Genomic DNA, 25217 nt, shown 5'->3' on the forward strand with positions numbered 1-25217 from the left:
CTAGAACTTTACCGGTGATTAGGGTGAACTTTAGAATCTGCCTTTCTCTTCTTTGCACACATCTCTTACGATGCGTTATTATCTACCTTCCCTCTTCTCTGATGCCTGATCCTGTCCTCCATCCTCGGAGCCTTAGTTTCAGTACTGCCTTGGTTAAAAAACAAAAAAATCAGTGAGAGAATCCTAATTAAATATTTCTATTTGAACAACAGTTAAGCGTCCCCTCCTGGAAGTAGTTTCAGAATATTAAGACATTCTTTAAATAGTGAGAATTTAGGAAACATTAAAGATCACAGGGCAATAATTTGGAGACAAGACATTTTCACCAAATTACTTATGGGGAGAGAAACTGGTGAGTTTTGAGTAACAGCAATTCCACAGATAATTTCAATAAAGAAACAGAACCTCATTTAGTTCTTCCGTTATCTGGTCACTTTATTCAGATCAAGTAACGTGTGTTACAAATTAACCAATGAGGTATGGGGCACTGAGTGCACATAATTTAAGTTTTATGATATACATGTTTATTTTATTTAAAGATTGTAGAGGAGTGTTCTCAAGTAGGGACGATTCTGTGTCCCAGTGGATCTTTGGCAATTTCTGTACCATTTTTGGTTGTCACTATTTGGGGGCAGGGTACTGCTACGGGCACCTGATGGGGACAATCCAAGCATGCTGCTAAACATTCTACAGTGCACAGGACAGCCCACCAGAGCAAAGAATTATGAACCTAAAATGTCAATCATGAGGAGGTTGAGAAACCCTGCTGTAAAACAGTTATATTTTCTTTATTAAATACTTTGATCTTCATAATCTCTACCCATGTACCAAATTTCATTCAATGCACAGGAGATTAGCTCTTTCGAAATCCTGATCATCCACCATGTTACTCCAGAACGATAAGCAATCACTAGTAGAGCTTCAAGTACGCCACCATAACAGTTGAGAGTGCACTGAATTTCCGCAAAATTGTAACTTTCTTTGAACAGCCAAGAGTTGACTCCTTTGAAAGCTACTGTGGAAAAACAACTTACTCTTATCTTAATAACTTAAGTAATTGTGCCTAGGAACTGACATGCAACTAAAATGAAAACCTCACTCAACTTCCTTCTTCTAGGAAAACTTTTGATGAAAATAGTCATTTCATACTGAACTGAAGTTCTCCAAGATAGGCTGATGCAAAAGTAGCTGCAATGTTCTCTTTGTGGATTTATACTTGGACTTTCCAGGGCAAGAAAATCACTTGCACAAAATGTCATTAGTACTTTTTGACCATGAGAAACTATTCAGAATTCTGAGGCAGCCATTTATTGATGGTATTTGAGCAAAAGCTCTTTCTCCAAAACTCTGTTTAAGTAAATGGGACAAAGGATGAATTGTTTTCATTTTGAGAAAGGCAACTGTCACCCTCAAAATTCCAGGGGAAACAAATCTAACAAAGGAAACTCATTGAATGTTAGAATTTTTTCCCCCCCAAAAAAATCAGAAATAATGGGCAATTATATAACCAGTATTTGTGGAAATACAAGGCACTGAAACCTACAAATATATTGAATGCCCATTTGAAGGTTTCTGGTGATAGGAGGACCATAGGGAGAAATAACATAGGTTAGACAGAGCCTGTGCAGTCAGTGAAAGGGGAAAATGGTCCTCAAGGCAAAATTCAAGGGCAGAGAAACACTAAGGGTCTAACTTACGAATTAGAACCACACCAGTAGAGCAGTTAGCAGAGGCAACAAGATTCCCTGCCTCCCTGCCTGTCAGACCTTCCTCTTCCCAATTTCCTCCAACAAGAGCTCTCCAGTCTTGCTTCTCCTGCTTCCCTAAGCTTCTCTTCTTGACTTGGCATCCTGAATCACAGCGTCTGCCCTCTTCCTGACTGCATTTCCAGTTTCCTCTGCAAGAAACTGTCCTTAATCCCTGACTGCCCCATTAAATGAGAGTTTGGCTTTCTCAACTCTGGACTTGACCTGGATGATTCACCCTCCGCAGTGGGTAGTGGTGGGTCCACCTAAGCCTTTTCCCCCGATGCGTGTGAGGCAAAGATGTTCGAGGTCCTCTGATGGGGACAAACGCCTGCCTGGTGTCACATTCATAAAATGGGCACACGAAAAAATACCAATTTGAATGTAAATTGCCAGTGTGTTCTTTTAAAGCTCTGTGTAACAGAAATACTTGAAGGCCCCTACTTGAAAAGACTTGACTTTTTTGAGATACTCGATTATGGGGATCCAAACAGCCTCTTTAGCTGAATGTTGCATTGGGATAGGTCAAATCACTGTCTATTTTTAGTTTGTAAAACTACTGATCCATAGGAAACTCGGCTGCCCCACTACCTTTAACAATCTCCAAGTCTTCAGGCTCCATGTAGAAACTGCCATGACATTTTACGGAAAGTGTGCAGCCCTATACTTCACACAGGCAGCCTGAAATGCATTTCTGCTCCTACATTACAGGCATCACCGTCAAAACATCTTGTGTTTTAAAATTAAGTTATAAACCAATCTTTCAGAAAATTTAAAATAAGAACAAAATTTTAAAAGCTGTGTGGGTGAGGGAAGATGGTGGCTCTGACATCTTGGATCCTTTCACATAAACTTGGTAAGGGAATCATTCACTTGGGATATTTTAGAGATTCGGAAAAATATGTGTTTGTGTTTTCAGTCTTCCAAGAAAACATTTAGGAAAGATAAGTCATAGGCTCCTATTGTTTTAGCCTAAAAAATAACAACTTGTCAGTCTAAGTAAGTAACTATATTTTGGTGGCAACTGGCATTATGTGAAAATATTGACTCGATTCCCAGGCACCTTGGATGTGTGAAATTCACACTCTGTGGCAGCTCCAACCATCTAAATAGGAGCAGCTGAGGGCAACAATCTGGTTGGAAGTGGTAGTGGGGGAATTTCTGGAGGTGCATTTCTATGACAGTTTTTACTTAGACTTTATACTAAAGGTCAATTAAAAATTAATTTTTTTCCTAAAGATGCTCATATTGTATTTGACATATGATTGAGAAAATCTTTGTTCTTTAGAGCAAAAAAACGTGTACATAAGTCTAATATACAGACCTCCACACTCACACAAAATAGAGTGGCTGTGAGTGGCAGAGAATGTTTTGGAGACGGTGCTAAAGAATGCCACACTGTCTGCCACGCAGGGCACGGGTGCCATTCACAACAATTGGCTTGACCAGCAGGTACTAGTGAGCTTGCAGAAAAAGAAAAGAACATGGACGCTCTTAAATCATATAAATAAATGATCTCAATTAATAATTTAGCTAATATGTAGATTTTTCTCTATGGTAGGATAGACCTCTATTCTCTTTGGTTCTCACATATATAATCACCAAGGTTATTAAGACCCATTCAAGCCTGTCTTTCTGACATTGGGTCAGTGACAGATAAAAGCTGCGGGAGCACAATAAATAGTGACAGGATCTATATTTTTGGTCACTTTATGGTCTGGAACAGCTTTGCCACCAACTATACCCCAAGCTTCAGTTCCCTGTTCATGTGAGGCACAAGGGCACCAGGAAACCGCTGAAGTGACCTGTCCTTCTTGTAGTCCCCAAATTCCAGTCAACTACAAAAGCATTCTAGAACAACACAATTATTTGGGTCTTCTCTTTTCCTAGAATCTGAAGTCAGGCAAGGTCCTTAGAATACAGAACGTCAGGGATGGACGGCACCTAAACAAAGATGTGCCAGATGCAAAGTCTGAGGGTCAGAGGATCAAAGCAATTTGTTCATTCACACAGCAATAGGGGTAGATCATTACACCGTCAAAATCCCAGGCATCCGGTCCAAAAGACCCAGTGTTGTTTTTTTAAGGTAAGGGTTCAAAGTACATATACACTGAGCCTCAGGCCAGTCATGGGGCTCTGTGAAGTTGAACTCTCTCCCCTTCTAAAACTGATGGAGTCAAGCTCATCTGAAAACTTGTTTTTAGCTCAAAAGAGTAATATGCCAACACACCACCCCTCTCAAACTATGGCTTCAGGCTGGCTAGGGAGCTTTCTGACATAATAACCCTTACAGCTAACAAAGATTGAAAACATGAGCATCAAAGGGTGTTTTTCCTTGACAATTAAAAATTCTTGCTTTTGAACAAACCCCATCATTTTTAATGGGGCTTAGTTTTTCATTTTTGCATCGAAGGGATGTGACCTTACAGATGTAACGTTATACTGTGCAGCAAAGTTTGTGAGTTTGCTGGGCTAAAGTATATATACCTTCAAACAGTTATAGAAAACTCAAACCACGGGGGAAAACAGACATATACATATAGAGATCAGTCACTCCCCATGTTGATGATGAAATAGTAAAACTAATTATTCAGTACAACAAAAGACCAAATATGCCTTCTCCTCTGCAGAAGCAACACTGAATGTAACCTCTAAAGCCTGATCTGGCAGCACCACAAAGACAGCTTAGAACTCAAGTGCCTTGGAAACTTTCTGATACACAGCACTACTCTTCCTCAGCTTTGGACGGTAGACTAAAATAACATCAAGAGAGTGCTGGCTTATGATTTTATTGTGGTGAAGGTAAACTGGTAAGAAGTGTATAAGGCTAATAAATATAATTGTAAACATAAATCTTAATATATACCAAAAGAGAGGAGAGAAGAGAGAGAAAGAAAGAGAGGTGAGGGAAGGAGGAAGGAAGGGGGGGAGGGGGCATGCATGGGCTAGCAGAGAGAACACGGACCCTAAGGCATCTGAAATCTGGCTTCATCACTCACCCATCAGCTACGATTTTGGTCAGGCTACATCCTAGTTTCCTTGGGTCTCAGTTTCTTAATCTGCAAAATTATGATATTGATGATTAAAGAATTTACTTGTTAAGAGGATTAAAAGAGATAAGGTGTGGAAAATACTATAATATCTAGCAGAGAGAATAAGCCAAGTGTTGTTATGTACCTTTCCTCTTCTCCTCAGGTATGGGCAACAAAGTTAATTGCCTTCTCTTTTCTGGAAGCTTCTTCAGAAGTGTACTTAATTCACCTATTGGGTGAATTATAGGGGTAGGTCATAGTGGGATACGTTTTTATCCAGATGTCAGCAAAGCAAATTTTCATGGAAATTAATAGTCCTTCTTTCATCTAAAAAAGACTTGATTTCATAATATGGCCCTGCACTTTGCATTTTGATTATGTTGGACAGATTGAAATGCAACCTGGAAGTATTTACATTATGTGCACAGTTAACTCAAGCAGTGTAGTAGACTTTTGACATGAAATATTTAGTACTCTTAGAATCCACATTTTGCAACCAACCTCAAAAGTCCATGGCACTTAGTAATTTTAACAGATATGGACCATGCAGGCCGTGCAGATAAAGATTCATGAAGCTAGTGGGTGAGCCCAATAGCAGTACCAAAAAGCAGCTTGGATGATCTACTCCACTAGCGGGAACAGGAATTCTTCTGCAGTAATATGTGCTATTCCGCGGGATGTGTGCAGCAAGTAGTCTTCTCTGAAATGTGATTTGAGAGATATGGAACTTAATCCCTGTACAACAAGAACCACAGAAACAGCTAACATTTTCCAGCAATTACTTTGGGATCAGGCACTGTACTAAATACTTACATGAAGGATCAGACATTAGGCTACATGTACCTCTTGGACAAGAGCTTTGGGGCAGTGGTTGACAGCTTGGTCTCTGGAGTTTGGGACACTTGGGTTTGTGTGTGAATTCTGCCTCCTTATATTTGTGTGACATTGGGCAATAAATTGTGATATTTAACTTCTTGAAATCTCAGTTTTCTCATCTATAAAATGGAGTCAAAAGCATTAAAAAAGGTAATAAAGAGCTTATAAAGAACCCTAGCCCTATATTCAAATAGTTATTAACAGCCTAGGGTAAATCCTTGAACTTTTCTGAAAGCTTTATTGCATGTTATAGGAAAAATTACAAAATATGGTAGAGTTTAGGAATTAGGGAATTTGGGGAGGAGGGCTATTACAACATATAGTTCTTAAAGGATAGAAAAGAAACTTACAAGTTTAACATGCGCTTGACCTGAACAATATAGCTCTTCATAAAATATCATGATTTACAGATTTGTTATGACTCAATTACTTGAGAAATTCCAATAATTCATTTCCAGTTCAAATATGTTAACTGGATTGGGGAGGCAGCACTGAGGAAAAGATGAGAATGCTCAGTTTTTACTTAAAAAAAAAAAGTATGGAGATCCAGGTCCATCCATATAGTTTTGTTTGTTTTGTTTCTTGTTTTATTTTTTATTTTATATTGGAGTATAGTTGATTAACAATGTTGTGTTCGTTTCAGGTGTACAGCAAAGTGATTCAGTTATTCATATAAGTGTATCTATTCTTTTTCAGATTCTTTCCCCATTTAGGTTATTACAGAATATTGAGCAGAACTCCCTGTGCTATACAGTAGGTCCTTCTTGGTTATTGATTTTAAATATAGCAGTGTGTACATGTCAATCTCAAACTCCCAATCTATCCCTCCCCCTACCCTTCCCCCCAGTAACCATAAATTCATTCTCTAAGTCTGTGAGTCTGTTTCTGCTTTGTAAATAAGTTCATTTGTAGCATTTTTTAAAGATTCCGCATATAAGCGATATCATATGATATTTGTCTTTCTCTGTCTGACTTCACTTAGTATGATAATCTCCAGGTCCATCCATGTTGCTGCAAATGGCATTATTTCCTTCTTTTTAATGGCTGAGTAATTTTTGATGCAGCTTTTCTAGATGTTCTTTTTAGTGCATGATTTGAATCAAGACCCTGGAATTGACAAAGTCCTATTATGTTTATTTCAACCCAAGACATTTGTGTAAGGTTTACAGGATCGCATCTAACAAACAGCTGCAGCTACAGCCAATCAAGAAGCAGTCTCTGAGAGAAGGTTGTGTTTTTTAAGAGTTCCAAGTGATTTCACCACTGGAGCAGGTAAAAAGAGAGCCACCCCAGACTTTTCTCTGTCTTATATCCTAACATCCAATATGTTGGCCCCCAAATCCAACCACTTCCTCCCATTCCACCGTCTCTATTCTGGTAATAGTACTAATCCCTTGCTGGACCACTGGAACATCCTTTTATCTATTCTCCTGTCTTCTCCTTTTGTCACTCCATGGTATATTTTCCATATAGCTGCAGAGTGACTCTTTCAAAATGGAAGTCTGATCATATCGTGCCTTTGCTCAAGGCCTTCCATCCGTTCAAATATCAGAGTAAAATATAAAATCTCTGCACCCAGCCCTCAATTTCATCTCTGGAATTTTTCCTCTCACTCTCGGCTGCAGTCACACTGGTCTGCAGTGTGGCCTCTTTGTTCTTTATCAAACATGCCAAGCACATTGCTGCCTTGGGGGTCTCTTCCCTTTCTGGTCCGCAATCTGGAACGTTCTTCACTTCCTTTAGGTCACTGCTTAATAGTGGTCTTCGGAGATGAGGCTTTTCCAACCACACATGTCCTCCGTCATTCTCTATCTCCCTCTATCTCTATGCTGCTTTAATTTGTTCTACAGCACAGAGTCCCACCTTACATATTATACATTTATCTCACTATTTGTCTTTCCCAACAGAATGTACTCCCCATGAGAGCAGGAAGTGTATCTGATTGGTTCACAGTTATATTGCCACATGGTAACTACCCAGTAAATATTTGTGGCTGAATGAATCTTCTGTGCAAGTAGAGGGGCTGATTGAAAAAAGCAATTTACTCAAGGCTGAAACTAAGGCAGTCTGTGCTTCACTGATGATCGCATTCGTGATTTTGAATATGAGGGTTTGTCCCTTACTTCCAAACCTTGCATTTTCTAACAGACGCAGCTTCCTACCCTGCATGCGGCACTGCTACCAGAAGTAACCAAGTCAACAGGATGAAGCAGAGAATCGAGATTCCCTTGTGTAGCTCATCACTGTTATGGCCTCAGTGACATACTTCAGTTTGGCGGAGAGAACCAGCTCCCTCTCTCACATCCTCTGTAACCAAGAATAAGGACAACTGCACACTTATGAGGCAGATGCAGGGACAAAATGACAGCAAAGTTAGAGGAATTAACTCAGGAGCATCCTGACAGAGCTAGTTCAGTGTTCAGTCTCCACACAGCAAGGCCTTTCTACTCAGGAGAAATGGAAGTTCTCCACTTTAGTTCTTTTCAGAGTCACAATTCCTCCTGGGTAGTACATTAGGGAATTAAATAAGCACAATGACTGTTTATTGATCCAAGAGGTGCCTGTTTAGGGTCTTGCAGCTGTGTTGGTAATACCCCTGGCTGCACTTGTTACTTCATTCATTCTTTAGGCAGCATCTGTTTATGGAATACCTGCTCTATACTAGGCACTCAGCTATCTGCTGGGGTAGTTAGGAATCAATTAGACATGGTCCTCTTCCTAAAGACATTGATAATCTAGTGGGAGAAACAGCATGCAGACATAGAGCTGGTTGTGTGCAAACCAAAAGTAAATAGGGTTCTCATCACAAGAAAACAATTTGGTTTTCTGTTTCTTTACTTGTGTATCTATATGAGATGATCGATGTTCACTTAACTCATTGTGATAATCACTTCAGGAAGTATGTATATTAAATCATTATGCTGTGCACCTTAAGCTTATACAGCACTGTACGTCAATTATATCTGAATAAAACAGGGAGAGAAAAACCAAAAACATGTCCACAGTGCTGTATGTAAATTATATCTCAACAAAGCTGGGAAAAAGGTTTTTTAAAACTTTGAGACAATAAATATTTGCTCTTGTTGTTTTTTGAAGTAAATAGGGTCCCATGAGAGTGAAAACACGAGGAACTAGACCCCCTTAGGGATGTGATGTTTTCACGGAAGGCTGAGCAATTAGAAATTAGAGGAAGGGGTGCAATGAGGAGCCTGTCAGGAAAGGGACAGCATAAGTACAGGCCCAGGGTGGGGGGCGCATATCACTTTCAACAAACAGAAGGCGGCCTGAGTGGCCAATGCTGTGTAGGAAGTGGGAGAGGACAGGAAGATGAGCCTGGAGGCTGAAGAGGGGGCCAGATCGTGCAGGCCTTGCAGCCTTCCTTGAAATGTTGGTCTTTAACCTGAGAACAAGAGGAAATCACTGAATGGTCTCAGGTAGGGAAATTGCACAGTCTGATTTGCATTTTCAGAAGTTCACTCTGGCTGCTGTGTGCAGAAGGGATGAAGGAGGACCATGCAGAGGAGAGTGTCCTGTTGGGAGGGCATTGCATTTCCCCAGCTGACAGAGTATGCATCTTGCACTGGGGCTTTTATGGTAGAGATGGGGGAGTAGAAAGAAGAGTAGGCAGATTGACTGAGAGCAAAGCAATGGAAGAAATGTTCATATCTGGAGGTTCTGAAAATAGCTGTATTGATTTTGCATCTCATTTTCCAGGTTCACTTTTACTTCTTTGCTGCAATGCAAATTTTGCCCCCCACTTTACATCCACTCCACCCCTACTGAGACCATGTTACTTTGGTACTGAGTTGCCATAATTTGCATCGCATTTCTCCAGAAGGCTTGGGCATGAGGTACAGCAGGTGTGCTCTGATCAGCTCCGCACACCCTTAGAGTCGGCCCCACCCTGAAGCCCTGAGCTCACCCTCAGAGGAGATGAGTTACCTGCATTCTGGAGATGAGGAAAAATGACTAAAATTTTTTAAAATTTAGCTCTACTGGTGGTATTTCCTATAGTGGATGATACTATAGCTCACAAAGCATCATTGTTGACCTGTTACATTCTCTTAATCAACAAACTCTGGTGCAAATTTACCTAGTCTTTATTAAACGTTACAAACACTGTGGGGAAAAAAAACCTTAAAATTTCACTTGTTAAGGCAATTATGAAACTTTACATTATTTTTTCCTATTCATGTTTTGCAAATATTTTCTTTTCACTTAAACTATCTTGGTTGAAGATTTTCTAAAAACTATATTATACAATAGGCTTGATACCTTCCATTTACTTCATCGCATTAATCTGTGAATAGCAAATACCAAACTGGTAGAAAATGGCACACAAATATAAGAAGAAAAAACATAAAAATAGGTGGAACACTGAACATAAAATAATGAAACTGTATAGTCAAAGGACTAAAACTGCCAACATTAATTTATAGATTGATAATTCCATGTATTCATGCACTCTTCATTCAAAATTATCTGATATAAAATTCCTATATGATTTACATTAACGGCAATTTACAGATCCATTAGAGGTTCCCAAACGGGGATCAAACGTGTTCTGGAAGGATTGTGAGGTTGTGTTTGGTGGAAGCAGACCCTTGGAGTAAAGGAATTGTAGGAAGTGGGCAAGGCACAGGGATTTCAATTTAGTCAGAACTGGTTGTATTGATTATATATTTATTTGAGGTATGGTATTCTATTGAATAAAGAAATCTCTGACTAAAAATATTAACAACAACCAAAAACACCCCACAGATTTATCTAAACCAGCTCTCTCGGGGATTTCCACTTCCAGCCATGAAGGAGAAGCCAGTAAGAGACCCACTTTCCTGCTGAGAACAACTAGAAATGCAGAATAAAAATAATTCCCTTGAAAGTATGGGACAGCAGCCAAAGGAGTTAAAACTTAGACTAGATCAAAAAGAGATGCTTGTTGAGGGGGACCCAATTTTCTGCATTTCACTTTTCCTCCCAGGGATTTGCTAATTCTTAATATGGAAAGAGAAACTGAGATGCCAGGTAGAAGGTAGTTGCTGAGAGGAAGATAATTCTTTAGAGTTTTCAGCAATCTCATAGGGCCAAGGAGGCAAAAACTGGAGTCCAGGACAGCCAAGGGAGCAAAGGCTAGGAGCTAAAGTCCCATAGAGAAGGGAGACTCAAAGACTGGCCCTTTACTGCAAGTTTTCTTCCACAGTTTTTGCCTATTGTTACAACAGCAACAGTCAAGAAGCACACTGAAGGCATACTAAAAGCAAATCATGACGATGGGAAAACAAAAATTGGAGTAAATGCTTCACAGATGAGGCAGGATACTAAATAATACATCTGATTCTCTGTTGGCATCTGGGAAGACAATTCCATAGGACTAGGGTAAATGAAAGGTAGACTAGACCTCAGAAAGAGTATAGACTATCTTCAATTCACTTCACTTGACTGAATTGAGATGGTTTGCCTCTCTGCTGCTCTTCAGATGACAGGATGAATTCTCTCTGGATAGAGAAAACATTATCTAGACTGCTATGGTCTGAATGTTTGTGTCCCCCCAGTATTCATACATTGAAATCCTAATGCCCGCTGTGATGGTATTAGGAGGTGAGGTCTTGGGAGCTTTGTAGGTCATGAAAGTGGAATCTTTATGAATGAGATTACTGTTCTTAATTTTTAACTTTTTATTTTATATTGGAGTATAGCCGATTAACAACGTTGTGACAGTTTCAAGTGCACAGCAAAGCAACCCTGACATACATATGTACGTATCCACTCTCCCCCAAACTCCCCTCCCACCCAGGCTGCTACATAACATTGAGCAGAGGTCCCTGTGTTATACAGTAGGTCCTTGTTGGTTATCCATTTTAAATACAGCAGTGTGTATATGTCAATCCCAAACTCTCTAACTATCCCTTCCCCCTACCCTTCCCCACTGGTAATCATAAGTTCATTCTCTAAGTCTGTGAGTCTGTTTCTGTTTTGTAAATAAGTTCATTTGTATCATTTCTTTTTAGATTCTGCATGTAAGCGATATCATACAATATTTCTCTTTCTCTGTCTGACTTACTTCACTCAGTATGACAATCTCCAGGTTCATCCATGTTGCTGCAAATGGCATTATTTCACTCTTTTTAATGGCTGAGTAATATTCCATTATATATATATGTACCACATCTTCTTTATCTATTCATCTGTCGATGGACATTTAGGTTGCTTCCATGTCTTGGCTACTGTAAACAGTGTTGCAATGAACATTGGGGTACATGTATCCTTTCAGACCATGTTTTTCTCCAGATAGTGTATAAAAGGGACCCCCACAGAGATCCCTCTCCCCTTCCACCATGTGAGAAGTTGCCAGCTATGAACCAGGAAGAGGGCCTTCACCAAAACATATCTATTCTAGGGGCTTGATCTTGGACTTCCCAGCCTCCAGAACTGTGAGAAATATATTTCTTGTTTTACAGGCCATCGAGTTTGTGGTACTCTATTATAGCAGCCTGAATAGATGAAGACACAGACCCTCTATATTTTTTCATAAGCATGTTTGCCATTCAATCAAAAATTACCCAGTGTACTAAAAATAAATAATAATAATAATCAAGATAAAATCAAATAATAAAAACAGTCACCATAATAAAGTCTCCATTTTGAAAGCCTTATAAGGCTCCATAATCACTTATTTAAACAAGTACAAATTCAATTAAATGAAACATGGCACATTCCAGTCACCAGGCAAACATCAGAGGTGAATTATAAAGAGTCTTAACTCCATTTTGAATATTTGACTGCTGACAGTGTTTAAGTCTCACTCTTCTCCCTTTTCCTCTTGCTCCACAACTGGGCAAACTGATAGGAAAACCCACCTTTTTTGGATGCCAGTAGGGAAATTTGAAGAAACATTCAAGATCCAGCCCCTCCGTGGAAATCTTGACTCCAGCCCCACAGCTTGATAAAGACCAAAAGCACCTGTTCATCTCTTTGCTGAAGCCACTGTGGACTGGCTTGGGCACCTGCTCTGCTCTCTCTAGAAAGTCCCACTATGTGAGTAAAAGAGCTGTTCATACCCTCTTGGTGGCTGCTGTTGCATCATCAGTCTTGAAATCCAAGCTGATTTCAGGGGGCAGGGAAAGTTGCCCTCTGTGGGGCAACTACAAAACGGAAACAAAATTGATCCAAATATTGGAGTTCTTTGACTTGGATTTTTAAAATAACTCTGATTAATGTTTTCGTTTGTTTGTTTGTTTGTTTTTTTGGTTTTTTTTGTGGTACACGGGCCTCTCACTGTTGTGGCCTCTCCCGTTGCGGAGCACAGGTTCCGGACACACAAGCTCAGCGGCCATGGCTCATGGGCCTAGCTGCTCTGTGGCATGTGGGATCTTCCCCGACCGGAGCACGAACCCGTGTCCCTGCATCGGCAGGCGGACTCTCAACAACTGCGCCACCAGGGAAACCCTTGATTAATGTATTTTTTAAAGGAGATAACCTGATAATGAATTATACCAGAGAACTGGAATCATTTAAAAAAAAAAAATGAATCAACTAGAAATTCTTAAATAAAAATTGAACTCAGTAGATCAGTTTTAAGCATATTGAACACAGATGAGTGAGCTTAAAATTAGGTCAGTAGAAAATAACCAGACATAAGTATAGCTTAGGAAGAAACTTATAGCCTTAAATGCACATATTTTTAAAATAAGAAGGGCTAAAAATCAATGATATAATTATCCATCTCAAAAAGTTAGAAAAAGAACAGTAAGTTATACCAGAAGAAAGCAGAAAAAAGAAATACAAAGATTGGAGCATAAATAAAATTTAAAGAAAAACAAAATCTATGAAGCTGAAAGCTGTGTTTTAGAAAAGATTATTAAATTGATCAAACTCTTACAAAACTAATCAATTAAAAAAAAGAGAAGACACCAATTAGCCATATGAGGAATGAAAGAAAGAAAGAAAGAAAGAAAGAGTAGTACAAATTCTCACACATTAAAAAAATTAGAAGAAATGGACAATTTTATGCTGAAAACTTACAAAATTAAATTTAAATAAATTCCTAGAATACAACTTACCAAAGCTGACCCAAAAGGAAATAGAAAATTTAAATAGTCTTAGGTTTAAAAAAAAAGAATCTGTACTTTAACAAATCTCCCTCAAATAAATACCCAGGCTCAGATTGCTATATCAGTGAATTCCTCCAAATATTTAAAAAATATATAATGCCAGTCTTACACATTCATTCACTCCCAGAAAACAGAAAGATGGAATAATTTCTTACTCATTTTTTGAGGGAAAGCATAATTTTGATACCTCTGAAGGAGAATAAAGGAGACAAAAATCATACAACTGTCTCAAAATGTGCAGAAATCTTGTTTTATATAACTTTATGCGTATTCATGATTTTTTAAAATTTTAGTGAAGGAATAACAGAAGACAGCTAAATTAATCTACTAAAAGTACCTGCAAGAAATCTAGAACAATCAATATAATTAGTGGTAAAATATTTAAATTTTATCACTGTGATCTAAAAGTAACAGAAATATCTATTACCACAATATCGACCTGAACATCTGGCTAGTGCAATAATGCAAGGAATAAACAAGATACAAGGACTGGAAAAAAAGAAATACAACTGTCATAATTTTCAGACAACATGATTGTGTATACAGAAAATCCTAAAGGCTACAGTCAAAATTTGGCATTAGTAAGTGAATTTATCAAGTTAATGGATATGAAAATCAATATATCAACCAAATTTTTCATATTATGGACACAGAAACTAAGGCCCAGAAAAGTGCCCAAGTCCATGCAGACACTTTCAAAATGGAAAAATGGTGACTCTCAGCCCAGCACTCAAGTTTTCTTACATGTATGCATCCGCAATGAAGCACTTGTTTGAAGTACATAAGCTACAGAAATGTTTTCAATTCCTGTTCACCTCTAATCAAACACAGGCTAGTGCATACCCTAGCCATGGCACCTCCTGGGTATCAAGAAATTCTAAAATGCTGCTGCAGTGACCACACAGGGGGGAAGGAAAGGAACAACTAAGGGAAGCAAATCAGCAACGGTCTGAAATGTGGAGTCTGAATGACATGAAGCTACTGCTTCTGGCACAAGTTGTGGATCAAGGATCACCCGGAGTGGCTGGATTCCCCTTCAGTGAAACCTACAGATGGGATGAAGGGAAATGGTGGGTGTGTCCAGGGTCTATCACAGGAGAAGGGAGAAAGAATAGACGAGTGAGCTACTTGGTCCTGGCCTCACATTTACACAGGGCATCAAGTTTGAACTTCAAACATCATCTACAAATGAGGTTACACACAGAATTACAGAAAGACACTGACAGGACTGAAAGTAGGAGATGTTTATCATATAACTTTGAAGTCATGTCCTTTGCTTCGTCCTTAATGCCTACGACACTATGAATTAACATTCTCTATAAATTCTGCAGTTATCATGTAAATACTGTGATTATATGTGTGGGGTGATGTATCTGTAGGTTAATATTATTATTTATTACATACAAATATTTTAAATATTTTTGTAGCACTCATTCAGCATTCTTTCTTTCCTCCTCTTCCTCTCTGTGTCCTTCTACCCCTTTTCCTCCTTCTTTACCTGCTCTTTCTCAAAATAACAGAAAGGGCCAGAACTTCCAAGGCAACCTTGGAAAGACTCTGGATTCTTCAATGGCCAATTTGGAGCTTGGAATTTCTGTGTGGAATGTGAAGACTAATAGGGTGCTTGCCCCATCCGTGGGGACAGAGCCAGAAAGACTGTCTTGATATTATAAGTATGACCCTATCTTTAGCTCTAGTCTGGTGTCACCTCAAGACACTGGAGCTATGGTAGGAAGTTCAAGGGTTTTATTTTAGTAGTTTCAGCTTTTGCATGTTCAGCTTGCCAACTGCTGTCATGGGTGATAGCTCAGCCTGTGTCCTAGAGGACCAGGGGCCTCCTCGAGGCTTGATGTAGGACTTCCTGCAGGCTGAGTGTTCAGCCCCAGAAGCGACAGCAGTGCTGGATTAACCAAAGAGTGAACCAAGCACATGCTTAGGGCACAATTAAATTGGAGCACAACCCCATCACTCACTGCAAGAAAAATGGAGAGTATTTCATATCTGATGAACTTATTCAGAATCTAATTTTGCCATCCAAAGAAAATAAAAAGTAATTTATTTAATTTATAGCTTGCATTTAAGTTGTCTGCAGTTTTGAGTAATTTTATTTTATTTTTGAGTTACAGTGGGGCTATACCAGAGTTTTTGTTGCTGTTTTTGCTGTTGTTTCTAAGTACTCAGACCCTGAAAAAGTTTTAACCTGGCTCTGATAACCATTCCCTTAATTTGCCAGGACCCTTGCCCTCCTTGACTCTTTTTCTCTATCACACACATTTCCTGTTCAGCATCTCTCTTTTCTGTGTAGCCCCACATCACTCAATCCAACCTTTGCCAAGCTGTTGGTTTTCAACTCTTAGATTTAGGCAGTCTGGTTAACATTTCGCTTTTATTTTGTTTCCCCTGAACAATATTTTCCTCAAAATCACACAGCACAATTTTGCGTTTATAAAGCAACTCCCACAGATGTCTCTAACACAGAGAATATACTTAGGACCTGAACTTACACTCCTACTACTGCCCCAAGATCCTTCACCAGGAGTTCAGACATCTCTTATAGGGAGGGGGGATTGATTTTTACATGTTCATAATGTGGCCAGCTAATCCAGGCTTAGGTGAGTGGAGTGGAGATGGGGACGAAAAGGGAACAGTGTTTAAATCTCCTTTTGGCAATTTTAATTCTATACCCTTTAATCAAACCTGGTCTTCAGAACTTTGGAGGGTCCTTTCTATTGCTCCTGTTTCAGCCTCTGCTTATTGTTCAGGAAAATTGGCAGACATGTTTCAGAACACGTTTAGAATTGTCTAATACAGAGAGGAGAGATTACTGAAAACCTGTGTCCTTTGCAAGGGATGGAGTCAACAGAAAATAAAAGAAAGATCCAGGAAAACCATAGAAGGATGGCCTGTTGAAATTCCAAGAGACATGTAGAGATTAAACCCACTGATAAATTCTAGTCTTGGGCCTCTCTTGACTTACCTCCACCAGCTTGTTGGCATGCTCGCGGAAAACCTGGGCGTATTCCTTCACTTCCTTCTCATTCCCACTTTTTGCAGCCTCAATGAGAACTAGCAAAGGGACGTTGGTTTCCAAGAAAGAATCAGATATGTGATCCATCACTGCTTTCCGAAGCTACAGTGAAAACAAAAACAGAAACACACACAATTAAGGAACAGAGGAATTGTCTATTTGAGCATATTACTCATTTAGCCATATGAATTATATTACTGCCTGGAAATAGTTTTTCTAAAGTCCCAGTTCTCATTGTCCACAGGCATAATGTTCCAACTCTCTTTTTAATCTTGCTGGTGCTTATCACATCAAAGGAAGGCAAAGAGATATGACTGACGAATGATTCTGAATTAACTGTATTGTAGGTCAACTTGAAAGTTGACCTACGCATGGCCTGTAGCTCATTACATTATAGGCTCTCCTTATCAAAGTTCTGCTCTCATCCTTCATTGGCCAAATGTCTCCCTTCAGGTTTTGAATCTTGATTCAGCTCAAAAACTTGGGCTCTTTAGAAAAAGGGGAAATCTAGGCATCATTCAACAGGTGGGGAGAACTTTAGGTGAACTGGGCCTTGAAGCCACCCTAAAACCTTACCGCTCTGCAGTCTCCTACCCTTTATAGATCCACTGTTTGTATTTAATGGAGGTGGAAACATGAAATATCTAACGATATCAAAAATGTGTCTGCCCAGGTGCCATGATGATATAGTTGCTGTGCTCCAGAAAGAAGTACTGACAATTATTCTTCAGGGTAAGTTAGAATAAACATACCCAAATTTCTAACAGTGCATAATTACACATCATTCCCACATTGTTAAAATGGGAAGCAGGGCAGCTGCATGAAAATGAAATGAAAGTGTACTGAACAATTATCTTAGTGCTGCTTTGTTCATAACTGTCAGAATGTATACAGGGAAAAAACACCCCAAATGCAAGTAAATACGAGAGAAGATGATAAACAATGTGTATATTTTCCAAACAAATATTCCTATTCAGGAGTATTCAGTCAAATCTTTTGATAAGGTGATACACATACATATTTATCATTGGTCAGAGGAGAATTTTGCACAAATCTCGGTTCCTTTTTGCACTAATTACCATAAAGTATGCATGTGTATATGTATAGCTTAGTTTTGGTTCAACTCTGGATTGAGTTGGACATTTCACCATATAAAATATAACAAAGCCTATGGAAAATTAACATTAATTAGTTACTCATTTAGCAAGGTGTGTTAAATTTCTGCTTGGGAATAATATTTTTATTGGTGAGCTCATATATTCTGGGTATATATGATGTGTCAGACAACTAAGGTTAACCAAGATCTTTACATATTACATTACTTAATCCTCACAACAATACTATGAGATAGGGACTAGTCTTATGCCAGTTTTTCAAATGAAGAAAGTGGGACTTGGAAAAGTTAAATAACTTGCCTGCCATCATAAGGTGGCAAGTAGCAGAAGCCACTATGAAAAACCCTGAAGGGGACAGTGCAGTGGACACTTGAAACTGACCTGGCTTGGCTCTCTTCCAGGACAGAGACCCTCATGAAGGAGAAACTACTGGGAGTGAAATCAAAATTGAACTGGATGGGGACAACAGAGATAAAAGAAAGGGAAAGTCCAGGTAAAGTGGGGACAATTGTCAGAGCCAGGCTATCTCACCAGTCAAGCCACTGTGTTGGTTTTTTTTAATCTTAAAATTTTTACTTTGGTAAAATATATATAGCATAAAGTTTTCCACTTTAACCATTTTTAAGTGTACAATTCAGTGTCATTAATTAGCTTCACAATGTTGTACAACCAACACCATCATATAGTTCCAAAATATTTCCATCACCCCAAATAGAATTGTATAAACATTAAGCAAAAATTCCCCATGCTTCCCTCCCCCCAGCCCCTGATAAATCTACTCTCTGTCTCTATGAATTTGCCTATTCTAGAACATTCATATAAGTGAAATCATACAGTATTTGTCATTTTGTGTCTAAGCCACTGTACTTTTAAATGTTACACAAAAGTAACAGGAGTGAGAGCTCTGTGAAGCTAGAAGACCCATCTGCTCTTCTAGCTTCTGTCTAAACCTTCAGGAAGATTGAGTTCACATAAAAATGAGCAACTTGAAATCATCAAGGTCAAAACTCACATAAAATTATTATAAGAAAAATATATCATCTCTACACAAACTAAAAGCATGCCAGAAAAATATGCCTGTAAAACAAATTAAAACTGTAATCTACTATTTCAAACATATTAAAATACACTAAAAATTGATGCAAGATATGAAAGAACATAAATTAGAAAAAAATTATAGGATGAGGTCATGAAACTCAGAAAAGAATTATAAATAAAAGAAAAATCATTTGAAGACTAAACAAGAATGAATAAACACAATTGCAAATGCCTCAAGAGAAATAAAAAGAGAAAACAAGGAAAAATTTTTACCCAAAATAAATTTTTGAAAAAGAGATTTAAAAAATTTGAGTAAAGGTGACAAATATTGGAGATAGGCAAAGAAAATTCAATTTATGGCTACTAGAGGTCCCTAAAGAAGAAAATCAAAGCAAGAAAACAGAACGAATACTAAGAACTCTAATTCATGAAAGTTTTCCTCAATATATATATATAAAATTTTCAATTAAAGTGTTATTATATAAATATAATCACTTACATATTTATTTTATATAATTATTTTTAAATATATAAATTATATTCTTTATATATTCAATGTAGAAATATATATTCTATATAAAAATATATATTATATATATATAAACTATTTTCTGAAAAAGCGTATCATGTACTTGAGAAGAGTGACCTATACTATCAACCAAGAAAACTGGATTCTAAAGAAAAAAGGGGCAAATCCTTATGTACTTAGGCAAATAGAGCATGTGACTTATAAAGGAAAGAAAATCAGATGATGACCAGGCTTTTCAACAGCAAAGCTTTTGCCAGAAGAAAATTAAATACCATATTTAAGATACTCAAGGGAAGAAAATATGAGCTAAGAATTTTATAACCAGCAAAACTGACTTTCAAGGATATAAGCCACAGACCAAATTTGATCAACATGCAAGAACTCAGAAAATATTGTTGCTATGAGACATAGGGAATCTGTTAGAGAACAAACTTTACCTGGCAAAATAACTAGAAAAACATCAACATAATATCTAGAAAAACATAAGTACTGGCAGTGAGCATTCAATATATACATGTTTATAGAACTAAGAATATAGGATAGTCAAATGGGAGAGAGTATAATATAAAATGGATGTATGCTCTGGCAATGAAGAGGTAAAAATGAAAAGAGAAAGGGAATCTTTTTTGTGAAAAGATTTTAACTATCTTATGTAATTTTAATTATAATGGTAGTATGAAGATTGCTATTCTAACACTATTGTGTTTCAAGGTAAAATAAAGCAAACAGTTATGAAAGTTTATTTCTCATCTCCTGTGTACTTGCTAACCAGAAGTGTTGGTGTGGAAGGAAGATGATGTAATATAGAAGAGGTTAAGGAAAAACCCTATAATCCTAGATCTGAAGTAGAAATATCAGTATGAACACATGAGATTTTAAAGTGAAAACACATACACACACACACACACACACACACACACACATATACAATTTCCAAGTTCTGTCCAATGAAAAGGTCTAAGAACAATGTCCAGCCCAGTAGCAATGAACATCTTGAAATACAATTTTCCCCTAAACCAAACTAGGACTTCTTAGAGAAATGGTTGATTCCAATTTCTCTGGGGCTAGAAATATACAAATAGCCTGAAATACCTTATTATACCAGACAGCAAAGAGAGATCAAAGACTACTAGGGTCATGTAAAAATAACTCAGGAGGCTCCCACTTGGCCAAAGACTAGACAATTTAAACGTCACAAAGAATAAAAATTCCAGTGTCTTGAAACCCATCAAATATGTTTAAATGAGTTTATAATGACTAAAAAATAATAATAATTAATTGGTCACCTTCAGAGGATGACAAAGAACCAATTCATTTATCTTGGAAGGATCAAGAATACATCTTGCCTTTCCTACATGAACTGAAATTCTTTGTAACGAGGAAAATGTCTGTCTATAAATTTAGTCCACTTAATAAATGAAGACAAAATGATAGAATATCACCATTTTGCAACCTTTAATGAATTAAGACATCAGACAATGAACAATAGTGGTTGAAAACATCACAAAAAAGGTACAACAATTTAAGAATTGTGAATCACTATATTGTACACCCATAACTTATATAATATTGTATATCAACTATACTTCAATTTAAAGAAAGAGAGAACCAGACATTATGTGCCTTCTGATGAAACAGCACAATCCCAAGTATGGTGATGCCAAAGGGATCAAACTTGAACATGGTAGAAGCTCTGGATCCCCTTGGTGGTTTACACAAAATATAGAAGACAGAATAACATATGGGACTGCATCACACATATCTATTCAGCTAAATGCAAACTCTAGAAACCTTACAGTACAAACCATCCGGGTTCCTCAACAGATAGATTATAAGCAAAAGAAAGGGATGGAAGGGGTTGCAACAGATTAAGAGACTAAAAAATAAATCCCAAAACGTGGGCAAACCTAAACTATATCATCTGAAGATGAATATCAGAGTGATAAAACCACAAAGGAATACAAGGAAGTGAGCATTCTCAAAGTCAGGATAATGTTGCTTTTTGAGGGAGGCAGGGAATATAAAAGGCGTTTCTACGGAGGCTGGCAAAGTCTATTTCTTGACCTGGGTAGTGGTTACAAGAGTGTTTGCATAATGATAATGCTTATTGTGTGTGGATTTCTATATCTATGCTTTATTTTATAATTAAAAATTTCAAAAAAGAAAGAAACATTTCTCATGCACACTTTTCCAATTTTATCTAGATGGAATACAGACATGACCCCAAGGTGACCTGGGAAGCCATGAATTGAAGGTGCTGTACAACCCCTGTTCCCCCCAATCAACCTACACCTGAATACATGGAGGAGAGCTTCCCAGTGTTCTGTCACTGGCCCAGTATTGTTACATGATTAAGAATGCAGTTCTATTTTGTTGGAGCTGTTGCACATTTTGAAGTTTATTAGTTATAGTAGTTGGTCTGTTCTAACTTAACTAGAACACGTTGAAACAGATCTCTTTTTTTCCCTGCCAATTCTGTCTTCCTTTAGGCTACCTTTCCTTCTCTTGTTTCTTCCTACTTAAAAGGTGGGCCCCAGGCCAGTATCATTGCCTTTTCCTGGGAGTTTGTTACAAAAGCAAGCCTCAGGCCCATCCCAGACCTCCATTTCAATCAGAATCTGCATTTTAATAAAAAGCCTAGGTGATTCCTATGCACAATAAAGTTTGAAGAGCACCGCCGCTAGAAGACCTATTGTATCAGTTAAGTTCTTAGTTGCCAGCATTAGAAACTGATTTTGGAAGGTTTAAGCAGAAAAGCTCTCCTGTTAGTTGAAAGAAAGAACAGAATACAAAAATGTTAGGACAGGGTTTCCCTGGTGGCGCAGTGGTTAAGAATCCACCTGTCAGTGCAGGGGACAAGGGTTCGAGCCCTGGTCTGGGAAGAGCCCACATGTCACGGAGCAACTAAATCCATGCGCCACAACTACTGAGCCTGCGCTCTAGAGCCTGCGAGCCACAACTACTGAGCTCACGTGCCACAACTACTGAATTCCACGTGCCTAGAGCCCGTGCGCCACAACAAGAGAAGCCACCACAATGAGAAGTCCGCACACCACAACGAAGAGTAGCCCCCGCTCGCCGCAACTAGAGAAAGCCTGCACGCAGCAACAAAGATCCAACACAGCCAAAAATAAAATTAAAAAATAAATAAATTTATTTAAAAAAACTGTTAGGACACTGTGTCTTTCTGTCATTAGCTTCTGATGCAAAGTCTTAGGCAAATGAACCTGATTTTTATCTGAGTGAAATACAGACCCAAACTCTGGGTCATGTGTAAACATCTAGTTGCAAGGGTGAAGGAGGAAGGTGTTGGGAGGAAAGCACTTTGTAAAAACAAGTGTTCTGGCCATTTTAGCTTCTTATATACCAAAATTTATATAATGAGGAATTCCCCAAACATAGGAAAGGAATTCAGATGCTGACTCAAAACCAAAAAATGGCCAATAAAGAATAGATCTGGTAGAATAATAATTCAGGTACTCAAGCATGGGTGGAAGGTGGAAAAAAATAAATATATTTATAGGAAAAAATTAAAGGTGAAGGGTTGTCTGTAAGGAACAATATCAGAAACTATGGTCTGGGACAGGAATGGCAAGTATACTGCCACATTTCCTTGCTATGCCTACACCAGACATGACTAATCAATCACAGTGTTCTTTTATTCTGAGCTCAAACACCATTTCATAATCCTTCTTAGGACAGTGTTCCAGATACCTAATGCCAATAAATCCTATTTCTTCTGCAGAAGGAAAGCTTTCTTTCTTTGCTGAATCTTACCTGCAATTTAAGTGTTTTTGCATGCAAACCTTTAGGTGGATTGTCTCCAAGCATCTGACAATCCAGTGCCATCTTGATTTTCAGAAATAAGAGTTAACACCCAAATCTAGGCTGGGCTCATGATATTTAAGAAATGGCTGATTGTTTTAACATGTCTTGTCATTTAGAAAGATGTTTAGAAAAATCTTGTTAAGAATAATAGTATTCACTTCACTGCAATGATGTAAGATACACCAATCAAGGTCAAATTCAGGGTAGATCGTGATTTTAAATGGGCTCAAAACTTTGAACCTTAAATCTTTCCATGGATACAGCTGCTCTGGGCTCTTCACAATCACTGACACATTTTACCATATTTCCTTAAGCTTTGGAGTGTAATTGTTATTAAAAATGAAATATCAAAACAACAAAGTGTCTGGGCCAGGAGCCATCTAGCCTAGGGGCTTGACAAGAATTAAGCCTCATTAAGTCAGGCAAATTTTAGCCAGTCTGAAGGTCAATTAAGGTAATCAGTCAGTGCAGTAATCCACCCAAAACCACTTTAATAAGCTAAGGTGCTGCCAATGCACACAGTGCACTGGTAATGACAGCACTGCTCACAGTTTGGGATGGGGGTGGGGGCAGCTGTGGGGGGAGCAGAGGCATATCTATGAAGCTTGTGCAAGAGCACTTAGAGAATAATCAGTTTTTTTTCCCTTTATTTTGTTTTATTTATGAGAAACACATAAAATCCTTTGGTCATTCTATTCATTATCCTGATGGCACTACCTTCTGTGAAGCAAAATCATTTTAATTGGGATACCAGCTTCTTTCCTTAATGAAACCAATGACTTCTTGAAAAAAAAGAAGAACAGTTCATCAGGCTTCATGCTTTTCTCCATATACCCCTCTCCCCAGTTCAGGCCCTACTGAATCAATTCAAAGCACAACCGTCATCATTAGAAACACCAATGTGCATGGCCCTAAATAACAAACACAGGATGGTTTAGTTTAGTCAGATAAACAGGCCATGCCCTCTAGATTTCTCCTCTAGGAGTGCTGATGCAGTCAAGATAACAGTTGATACATATCTTGCTGATGGATTAAAAAGCACTGAGTAGATAACTGTAGTAGATTTGTTATATGAACGGCCCCATTCTTCACCCTCTTCTACCCAAGCCCATTGCCATGTAACTCTGTATTGTCCGCCTTCTCTGGCTCTGAGCTGGGCCATGTGGCATGCTTAGGGTCAGTGGATGTTGACCATTATGATGCATGCAGGGGTGACTTTGCTTGGTCTAGTGGACTTGCTTGGTTTAGTTAGTCTGCCATTCTCATGAGTAGGACATGCCTAGGCTAGACTGCTTCTCCCAGGAGGAGGGAGACAAACATGTGGAATAGAACTAAGTCACCTCAGTCATTCCCATCAAGACCATCTTAGGTCAGTGAAGAGCAACTGAACCCATACACGTGAGAAGGCTTGACTAAGGTGACCATCTTAGACTACTGGGCAACAAACGCTATTTCTGCATGCCATTGAGATATTATATTGCGCTACTGTGACAAGAGATGACTGATAATATACATATTAAACTAGAATAAGTTTTTGTGGTCACTGAACCATTTTTGGGGGGAGACACCATCAAAATCAATTTCTGATCAATCAGTTGACTGGTTGGTGTCATTCTAACTCAGTTCTTTGGCCAAAAGCGCTGGATTAACAGTAGTCTGCTCTACATGTACAATTATAAGCTCTGGGCTATGCTTAAAAACATCACAGCTGCAATTTCTTATTTTTATAGATTTAACAAATTATTTAGTTTGAAATTGTACTGAAAAGACAAGTCTTGGGGACTAGGACAGGGAAGGGTTGGTCAGGGATCATCCTGAAGAATAGCAGCAGGTGCTTGGCTCCTTCTGCTGGCTCCATTTTCTGTCCCAGTATGCACAGCACCGTACCAAAGTCCCCTTCTTACTCCACAGTAGA

At 38.4% G+C, this 25217-nt stretch overlaps 1 protein-coding gene across 1 annotated transcript in view; it reads right to left on the minus strand.

Moving 5' to 3' along the window:
* CTNNA2 (catenin alpha 2) overlaps positions 1–25217 on the minus strand; it is a 1031201-nt gene that overhangs the window by 214320 nt on the left and 791664 nt on the right. Inside the window, exon 8 of the mRNA XM_089922913.1 lies at positions 16742–16894. Within this exon, the coding sequence (XP_089779039.1) occupies positions 16742–16894 (153 nt within the window). The remainder of the gene's footprint in view (positions 1–16741; positions 16895–25217) is intronic.

This window comes from Delphinapterus leucas, chromosome 13 (genome assembly GCF_059928025.1).
Source record: "Delphinapterus leucas isolate spDelLeu-1000000601 "Yukka" chromosome 13, BTC_Dleu_Yukka2, whole genome shotgun sequence".
Lineage (NCBI taxonomy): Eukaryota > Metazoa > Chordata > Mammalia > Artiodactyla > Monodontidae > Delphinapterus > Delphinapterus leucas.